This window comes from Xiphias gladius, chromosome 1 (assembly GCF_016859285.1).
Source record: "Xiphias gladius isolate SHS-SW01 ecotype Sanya breed wild chromosome 1, ASM1685928v1, whole genome shotgun sequence".
NCBI lineage: Eukaryota > Metazoa > Chordata > Actinopteri > Istiophoriformes > Xiphiidae > Xiphias > Xiphias gladius.
In genome coordinates, this window is record NC_053400.1 from 8,696,790 (window position 1) to 8,707,000 (window position 10,211).

The following is a 10,211-nucleotide window of genomic DNA, read 5'->3' on the forward strand; positions in this document are numbered from 1 at the left end:
GAAATGGCAACAGAATGATCACAAAAAAAAAAAAAGATTTGATAGCATCAAATTTATTTTCATCTCATGCACTGTAACCATAGTCAGTTACACTGTCACGGAAGTTTGACCTTGTTTATTATAACAACAGCTTAGCAGGCCTACAGTTTGCGCTGGATCTCCTCTCTCAGTTACCTTATTGTGATATAGGGTACAAATAAGTAAAATATTATCTGGGCTTAGCGACCACTGTGATCACTGTCTCTGCCTTTTGCTGCTTCTCCAGCTCTGGTCTGTATGCTGATTCTCTCAGCTGCACACATGTCTCTTATTGACCTGTCGTCACCCGACAGACATGGGATGTCATTGTTCCGCACTGAACACCGCAACATATGTCAGTGCAACAGTTTGCTGGATGTGTACACTTTCCAACATTTCAGCAACACAGCTCTCAGCAGTTATTGCGGACAGAGGCAGGTTTTAAATCCTGGATATGATGGTGTCTTTATTCAACAGCCCATCAAGCAAAACCTCTTCATTGTTGACATAAGCCTCCTTTATGTTTATGTGAATGGTTTCCCATATTTTTAGGCAAAGACTCAGAAATTTTAGAGCTGCCTTTCTTAGCCTGATTTTATTTTTTTTACAGAGTGTGTTTCTTCCCTTAGCATATTTTGACACTGTCCTCCTGATTGACTCAGCTTAACTTGACTCATGTGTGAAGTCTTTCCCATTCTTAATTTTAAAATAATTATTTACATTTTACACAGCAAAATGCTCATATGGTTCAGTCTCCTCATGGAACACACCCCAACTACATTGTCCAACTGATCTGGAAACGTCCGCCAGATTTGCTCCCCATGTTGTGTGCAGATTAATGCGGAGTGGTCTCCTTTATCCAGGTGGTTACTGGTTACAGCACCTGCGCTGCTGGCATGGATGCCACAGGTTGCCAGTGCCTGGTGTATAGTGTGTTTGATGATGAATTTTTCTCTTCAGTTTTTATATGGATTAAACAAGCAAGATTTATCAGTCTATAACTGTCTTTAGACAGTTATAAGATTGATGTCAATCTTCTCATCTACCTCTTGGCAAGGGAGCAAATGAGCATATGTCCAAAATGTCAAAGCATTCCTTTAATGATTAGAGGCTGAAGGGCTGGCCCCGCTGATTTGAAAATGATTACTGTCTCTCTTTTTTTTCAGGAGGAAATGCTGTGAAGGTTTCCGGTTTGTGATGGGCCAGTGCATACCTGAAAGTAGGTAAACCATACACACTGTCCTCTAAGTTTGATTCATGAACGTCACACAGTCATAATGTGATCTAGTTTCCTCGCTACAGCACTTTATAGGCTGGAACAAGCTGCACAAAATGTGATCTGGAGATCGCATTTGTCCATGTGGACCTCCAAACAAGTCCAGATAATGCTGTTATTATGGCTGTCCTTTGTCAGTTTGGAATCATTATATTTAAGGAGTCCTTTCAGATAACTTGCACATTGCAGTGAATAACTGGGACAAACAACATAAAATGCCAAAAAAGGAACTGCCCATGGTTTTGGCAGAGACATCTGCCACATTTTGTTGTGGTCATCCACATAAAATATCTGGTTATTGTGAAAGTGGAGTTACATAACCACTATCAGGAACACTGCTGAACAGTCCTAATAAAAGTGTAGTGCCTTTAGCATCAATACTTGGAACACACACTATAGTATGCCTCCATCGAGTAACAGCGACTTACACTGGCCACTAGAGGACACTGTTCCCCAATGAACGTAACACCCTGTAAGGATGGATGTACAAAAACAGAGTCAGTGGGGGCGTTTGAGCCCGAAACTCATATTGATAAGAATGATAAAATGACTCAAATGTGAACCACACCGGTTTACTACACAGTCTGATGTTCCACAATGTCTTGAGATCAATGTGTTACTTGATTTTATAGGTTTACTTATCATTAACAGCAGCAGTGCGTGCTGTTTTCTATCAATACATTTGCCAAACTTTTATCTAAAGAATCTTTAATGCAACAAGGTATAATGTAAACACTGTTAATCCACGGAGCATATACACTGAACCATTCATGCCCTATGGATTGGGGCTGATCGCTGTATGTATCACATATAGTGAAAAGGCCTCACTACTGATCTGTGTTTCCCATTTTCTGTAATTTAAAAAGCTTTAGCTGTGGCACTTTTCATATCCCAAGCCAGAGGCTGTAATTGAGGCATAAAAGCCCTCGATTCTTGTGGTCTCATAACACACAACCAAGTCTAATGTAGTTTGATGCAAGACCATTAAGTTTTTTACCAAACATAATTAAACTGTAAAATGAATTGTGGCATTTGATGGAAAAAAAAGTCATTATAACAGGCCTATTTCACAGCAGATATGTTGGTTATGTATTGCTATGTAGCGCACTATGTTTACCCTCTGTCATTTTATTTGAGTGTCCGAAAAGAGCGTGAAACCTAACCAATGTCTAGTTGTGGCCATGGGTACAGACAGCTTTCTGCTAAAAATCCCACAGTGTAATGCATTGCATTTTTTAAATGCAAAAATTACACTTGTGCGAGCCGAAACCTGTCAGTGGTGGTGCAAAGTGATGATGATTCATAAGTATCAGACATCTCAATTCACTGCTCACTATAGAGTAAACCCAGGACCCAGGACACTCTCACACTGAAGCAGCTGAATGGAATTCAGCCATTTGTTTTATTATTTATATTTGTGCTTCTTCTACTGTGGCACGTCAAAGGGCAGCAGAGGCTGAACTGGTCAGTTCCCAGTTGTGGACGTGGAACTTTATGAATGGAGGGAGGGGGTAATAAGGAGCAATAGTGTTCATGGGGGATTTGAGTGGTGTTTTGGTTTTCAGACAGCCATCCTGAATAACTTTAACTAGCTCAGTCCACACACTGTCTGCCTTCTCTCTCTCTGTAGGCGTAGATGTGTGTGCTGCATCGCCCTGCGAGCAGCAGTGCACTGATAACTTTGGACGAGTCGTCTGCACATGTTACCCCGGCTATCGCTTTGACCGAGAAAGACACCGCAACCACAAATCTCCTTACTGTCTGGGTAAGTACCTCACCAAACCCCCATCATCATCTCTCAGTTAAATACAGTTAGCTAGCACGGCTATTACTGGTAAACTTTAAAAGAGGTTCTTCAAACAAATAACTTGTTGGAAGCGATTTTTCAGCATTGTTCTAAACTGGAAAACAACGACCTCCTTCTGTTTTGTACATCAAAGCATTTTCCCTCATTGCCATAAAACAATTGAGCAGATTTCTTACCATATTTGTACCCCAGTGGCACATGATGTAAGATGCTAAGTACATGCAGTTATACCAACGTGTGGTCTCTGCAAGGTTATTATACATAGCTTAAAGGGCTTAAAGGGAATAAATTAAGAGAATCCTAGGCCTATGTCCAATGATATGTCAGAACTAATCTGTGTTTATGTGTTAATGTCAATATGATACATATGCTGTAGCATCCTTAATCTTTAGACCTTCCTCACTTTCTGTTTGTCTTTCATTTCACTTTGTGTCATTGCATGAATAGCATTCATTTGAGAGTAACCTCCGAAACTTAGATTTTGATTTCATCGATCATCTCATACAGACATCGATGAGTGTGAGCACTCAGGCAGCAGTGTGTGTGACCATGAGTGTGTGAACACAGTGGGCAGCTTCCATTGTCGCTGTCGCAGTGGCTACATACTTGCACCGGACCAGCACTCCTGCATTCCCATACACAACTGTAAGTTTCTATGTTCTGTGTTGGTCACTGAATATGTCCAGGTTTATAGGTCTGGATAGGAAGCTATCAGTTCGAGTTAGACTCACCGCCTAGTCATACATCGGTTCGTTGTTCTGTGTAAGGCCTAGACATGATAAGATGCATGAAATAAATTATGAGCTTGATGAATTTATCCTTTTCCTTCCACCTGCCTAAAGTCAGTCGAAATTTGTAGCTAATATCAGTATCAGTGGAGGACAAACTATGATATATCAAAACAAAGATGAATATGTTATAAATCAGCTTTTAAATTTTAATTCATGTGATTTATGTTTTTTCAGTTTAATTGTCAAGCGGTGACTGGGAATCTTGTGTTTATAAATGTATGTGTAGATTGGATAAGGCAAAGAATAGCAATTGAGGCCCTGCCTGATTTTATATGTGAAGAATTTTACATGTAAATGTTTTGTCTTGCAGTGAGTTCATCGGGGAAGTCAGACACCTCAATGAGTGCTGGTACTTGCTCATTCACCTGTCAGGATTTTATGAACATGAAGAACAGTTTGCTACAGCTTAAACTGAGGCTGGGCAACACACAGTCACCGAACCAGGTAACATGTTTACTTTAGAGCAATTAAATAGTCTTAGCCAGGAAGCCTGTGCTTATACATCTTGTAAAACTAAACTCTGTGCCTTTCAACACAGCAGTTACAGTTTTATGTAAATTATGATGCTTTACATTTCCAAAAAGTTCATTTTGAGATTGGGGTCAAAGTGCTAAGAGCAGAGACATCCTAAGTGTCAAAATGCGTAGAACCACAAACCTTATCTCTGTATTTATTCTGCTTAGTCTTTCCTCTTTGTGTTTGTAGGTACCTGCCCTGGCTAACAGGAGTGACAAGCTGTCTCTGGGGAGGGCAGGAAAAAGTCCCGATAGCCCTTGTCTTCCTGGTCTACCCGGCCCTCCAGGAGCACCTGGGGTCCCAGGTAATGTCGAGATAACTCGAATGTTAGACACTGAATCAATTCCACCACTGGTTCCAGATACGTGCAGGAAGAGTTGCTGATTAATGCACTCAGCATTTGTTACAATGACCATGTCACCAAGTTAAAATAAAAAGAAAGAGAAAGAGGAAGAAAAAAGACAACTTGCACGGTCAGGTGCTTTTTTAAATAGTGCACTAGAAAAAAATCTAATTAAAGAAAATGCCATACACAAAATAATTTAAAACAGATGGTATGAAGATTAAAGTGAAAGCAAGCATACGTTAGTACCAGCAAACTTAAAGGCAAGTAAATTAAAACTCATCACAGGTGAATCACCTTCAATCTTAATTTTAGATTCTACTGATTTCCAAAACCAACATTTTAAGGTGAGCAGGGTTTTCAATGAGCCATCTGAGGAGCTTGGTAGAGATATTGCTCTGTTTTCTGTTATGATGTTGCTGTTGTGACACGTATTAGTCTGATATTAATCACTCTCCAGTTTTAAAAGTTTTCTTTATCGTTTTAACCATCTGTCCTCACCAGGACACCCAGGAGAACCAGGAAAGAGAGGGGACCTAGGGGAGAGGGGCCCACCTGGCCCTCGGGGTCCCCGGGGAGACATGGGACCCATGGGTCCGGAGCCTGACTTGAAGCATATCAAAAGAGGCCGCAGGGGGCCAGTGGTAAGAAAAAAAATACCCAGCTCCATAATTTAGTTATCACAAAGTTTAGTTCTCACAAACTCTTATACCCATCTCTTATCTTTTATACAGGGACCACCTGGGGCAGCAGGAAGAGATGGAATAAAGGTCAATATAACATACTGTATCTTTATTTTTCTACATATGAGTTTGAACTTCTCGCCTGTATTTGTGTCTGTGTGTGCTTGTTTGGAGCTACACTGTTGCCATCTAGTGTCTGCAAAACCTTTAAACATGTGTCATTGAGTGAATAGACTCCACTGAAGCGGCTACACTCCCAGCTCGGATTGCACTGGATTACATATCAAGCTATGAGCGGTTCCATAATGCTAATTATGCCATGGTTCTTGTTTCTTTCCTTCTTCTCTCCTGGAAGCTACATTGACAAAGATTATATTTTATTGTACAAACACTGTTAGTCCAATAGTGTTTATTTGAACCCGCTTGGTATAATGTTACTGTGTTCAGGACAATTCAGTTGTTAGTCAATGAATGGACTGCAAGTTCAGTGCCTGTTCTTGTGTTCTGATTGCATCTGAATCATTCTGCCACTCAGACTCACTGCTGGTGCTCTGTGCATGTACATGATGCTACACTTTATGTAACTTTAGTTTTATTGTCTTGGAAGTCTGCACATGTTGAAACTGTGTTCATTTGTGCTGCTTCTCATCTACAGGGTGACAGAGGAGCTCCAGGTCCCAGAGGTCCACCTGTAAGTTTACTTTATGGATTTTACACATACTATATATTCATATTTTAAAGTAAAATATATACCCGTGGATGTTCTTTAAGCAAAGAAACGCAACATTCTTTACAAATTTCCAAATGTCAACTCATTTATACCTGGGATTAGGTTTGTTTTTGAAATGCCTCCATATCTTCGTTTAAATTTTGTATTTATTCTATAATGTAAATGTAGACACTTTATACACCTATATGAGAATGTAGACTGCCAAAAATATACATTGTATCTAAGTATACCTTGAAATTGTACTGTTAATTTTTAATCTAATGACTGCATCTGCTAGTCTATTAAAAGTCACCTAAACACATATCACCTATCCACCATATGCCTAATATATCTCTTATCTATGGTTTATTTATTGATTATTGGATTTCAAGTTTTTACATTGTTATATTTTTTTTATTCTTATTTTTTTTCATGAAGTGGGTGTAATCAGTGTTACCTTCGAATGTGTTTACTGACTATCCAACCGATAGTGAAAAATTAAATGCTGGCATCTTAATCAATTCCTCAACGTCCCATCTGTCTCCAGGGACCACCCGGCTCCTTTGACTTCCTACTGCTAATGATGGCCGACATCCGCAATGACATAATTGAACTGCAGGAGAAGGTGTTTGGGGAGCGGCGAGGTATCTCTCTGGACAGTCCTCAATCCAGCGGGGAAGTGGATTTTGTGGAGTGGGGCTCTGGACAAGGAGATCTCATGCTCAATACTTGAGTTTTGACTTTCCGGTCACAGTAACAGACACTGAAACCCAGCAAAAAAATCACCAAACTTGAGTCTTTTCTTCACTGTTAAAGGATGGTGGTGGTGCCAACATGTAAATAATTCCTAAAATCACATCTGGGATGAACTGGGCAAGCCTTGGTTACACTCTCAACATTGCCACAGACTGGAAAAAAGAGATACAAGGACTGCAAAATCAGAAAATCGGACCACAGTCTCTCTGCAAGCGCTGTTCTGCTGCCGCTCATATGCTGTGGTGTGACTGAGGGATGTGCGTGCAGGATTTAGAGTAAGAGAGACACAGTGTGAGCCGTTATGTCTGAGTCTCTGAGCTGTGCCTCTGAGCTGAACCACTTCAAACGACGAACTTTATCGTCTACATCTCTTCCTGTTCCTGAGTCTGTCCATGGTGGCTCTGCAGCCACTGACAGTTTGCCTGCAGGGCGTTGGTACAAAGACCCAGGACCCGCACTGTGAGCCTCCCCTGCACCTGTCTGCAGTATACAGCCCTCAAATCTGAGCTCTGCAGCTACTTTTTACTCTGAGGCATCTTCAGAAACTAATTCATGAGATTCATGAGTACAGACAACTCCAATGTTGTACAGTTGGACAAAAACAGTAATGCCTGATGTATTGTTGAAATTTTACAATTAAACATCTCAAGTTCAAGTATATTAATAAAAAAAACATTTACTGCAGCAATATGTCCATTAAATATAATCTAAAAGACATATTACATATACAAGACATCCAATCCTTTGACAGTTCATTTTTAATAAGTAGAATCTGCTGGTAGCTTAGAAATAATATGCATAAAGGATTGTAGACCATAAAAACTTAAAATTAAAAGGATAAAATGAGTTTATGCAATGGTAAATGTCAATTTGAAAAAGTGAATCTAAAAAATAATTTTGTAAACTTTTATAACCCATATATTATCAGGCGAGTTGACTGTAAACATATTCTTTATTAGATATATGGTCCAACGGGAGTAGTTTCCTGGGAAGTGTTGCACACGTTTTCATGAAGAAGGAAGGCAGCTTGAAAGTTTTTTACTGTGAAGCAGCTCCCGAGGAGGGTTAACTCTTTGCTCAATAAAGGTTTGTTTAAATCTAGATTTGAGCTTTTTTAATTTCGATTTTTTGCCAAAGGGTCGTCAAATATCAAAGGATCAACATTACAGATCTGACAAAGGCAAGGGTGAGCGCATCAAAAAATAATGTTTGCAGCTGTTGTTGATGTATCATCAAATGAGTGACTCTTGTATCATGCATTTCAGTATTGAATTGCTAGCAAAATATGATAAGATAGGAAATATGATAGGAACAGTTTGGGAAATATGATTATTCACTTTCTTAAAAAGAGTTAGATGAGAAGATTAAAACCACTCTCATGTGAGTCAATTAAATATGAAGCTACCACCACCTGCCACCTATCCAAGCTTAGCATAAAGACTGGAAAAAGAAGGGAAGCTACACTACACAAACAAGATATAATGTGTTCATAAGGCAACTTCAGAGGAGCTGGTAGGCAAATGTTTTGCATTTGCAGAGACAGGCTAGCCAGGCTAGATGTTTCCAGTCTTTATTCTAATGATAAGCTAAGCTAACCAGCCACTGGCGGTAGTATTATATTTATTTTACAGGCATAGTGGTGCCAATCTTCTCATCTAACTTTTGGCTAGACAGCAAAGTTTGTTTCAGGTTTGTTTGTTTAATCTGCACAGAGTGATTAAAGTTACGATTGTTCAATTAGCTGCACACATGTATTGCAGTTTGGGGATTATGGAGCATTCAGCCAGGATCAGCAGCTCCCTATCTGTTTGTATGTCCAATGGACACATAAACCGTACTCACTGTACGGGCATTGATGGTTCCTCAGTGTACAGTTCAACTGAAGTGTGCAACATAAATCTGATATTACAGCGGTAGCAATGAACAGTTCGATTACATCAGCTGGGGCTCTTATTTCTTGATCAAGGAAATTTTGATGGTGGCTGAATAGGCAGTGATAATAATTGCGTGTTTCTCCTCCTGCCCAAATTTTTGAAAGAAGCATGAGAATTTAAACCGTGAATGTCATAAGCATGAAACAGATCCCCAAAGAATGAAGATCATAGCTTCAAAATCAAAGACAAGCTCGGAAGATTTGTTTGTGGAAAGTGAATAAGCAACACTCTTCCTCAACAGCTACTGTGCCACTGAGCAGAGATTTGCAGCCCTATTTGTTCGAGGAGATTTTCCGACCACCAGGTTTTCATGCTCCTAAATGACATTTTACTCAGTGCAACCAGCAGAGGGTACTAAGTCACAGAAAACCCCCCTATGAAATTCAGCCTCAAGATTGCATCTCAGTGGATACGAGCAAGGTGAGAAACCAAAGTCTCAGTGAGTTTTCACAGCACTACATCCTCATATAATTACTACCCATAAATATTCAAATATTCCCAACCATGCAAGTTATGGAAAATTAGTAAATCATCCCAGCATTTATGTGCGAAGCACATGCCCCCACTCATTATCCTCAGCACTGACCGTTGAACTGTAGCGTGGCTGGGTGTCATTATGAAAAGTGTAAGTATCAGAGGTCAGAGGTCAAATGCCTGTGTATAAACAGCTGGAGGGATAATTATAGACCGCAGGCTTTCAGAAGGGGGCTTGTCTGGGCTCGTACCCACCACCAAGGAGAGTGTGTTCAGTAAAGAAAAAGAACACACTTCACGTTTGATTTTCTGTGGTTGAGTTCACTCTTTCTGGCCTTTTTGGTGTGTTTGATTCTTTGATCCTGATCAACAGATCTCAGTAAAATGTGCTGTGCGCGTGTTCGTGTGTGTGTGTGTGTGGGTGTGTGTGTGTGTGTGTGTGTGTGTGTGTGTGTGTTTTACTTGACATGCTTTTCACCTAACAGCTCCGCCCCCTGTCGTGCGGTCACTGCTCACAGTACAGTTGTTGCCAGGGCAACCAGGATCAGGAAAAACAACATGAAACAATTTAAGAACCATGTCAGTGAGAGAAAGGCAGGAGAGTGAAAGAGATTATCTTATTTCCTTCACCACTTGTCATGCAACTGGAGGCTTTCCTCTCAGCCTGTAGGGGACGGCGGAGGTCAACGGCGTGCTCGTCGAAGCAAAAAGTTCACATACCACCTGCGACAATTGATCTGTCCATCATAAGAAGATCAGCAATAGGAGCAGAAACTGTATTGTTAATTATACAAACATTTAATTATCTCACATTTTAATATCTTAAATTTACAACGTATAGCTCGTGTCAGCTTATACAATCGAGTTCTGTTTTTCATTGGCAACACTGAATGATAAAACACTT

At 40.1% G+C, this 10,211-nt stretch overlaps 1 protein-coding gene across 1 annotated transcript in view; it reads left to right on the forward strand.

Annotated features, from left to right (window-relative positions):
• The window catches only part of LOC120801486 (collagen and calcium-binding EGF domain-containing protein 1-like), a 32,982-nt gene extending 24,884 nt beyond the window's left edge, over positions 1–8,098 (forward strand). Inside the window, exons 3-11 of the mRNA XM_040148601.1 lie at positions 1,185–1,237; positions 2,925–3,059; positions 3,609–3,746; positions 4,203–4,336; positions 4,598–4,712; positions 5,256–5,395; positions 5,486–5,521; positions 6,090–6,125; positions 6,691–8,098. Coding sequence (XP_040004535.1) covers positions 1,185–1,237; positions 2,925–3,059; positions 3,609–3,746; positions 4,203–4,336; positions 4,598–4,712; positions 5,256–5,395; positions 5,486–5,521; positions 6,090–6,125; positions 6,691–6,876 — 973 coding nt within the window. The 3' untranslated portion in view covers positions 6,877–8,098. The remainder of the gene's footprint in view (positions 1–1,184; positions 1,238–2,924; positions 3,060–3,608; positions 3,747–4,202; positions 4,337–4,597; positions 4,713–5,255; positions 5,396–5,485; positions 5,522–6,089; positions 6,126–6,690) is intronic.
• Positions 8,099–10,211: the final 2,113 nt, after the last annotated feature.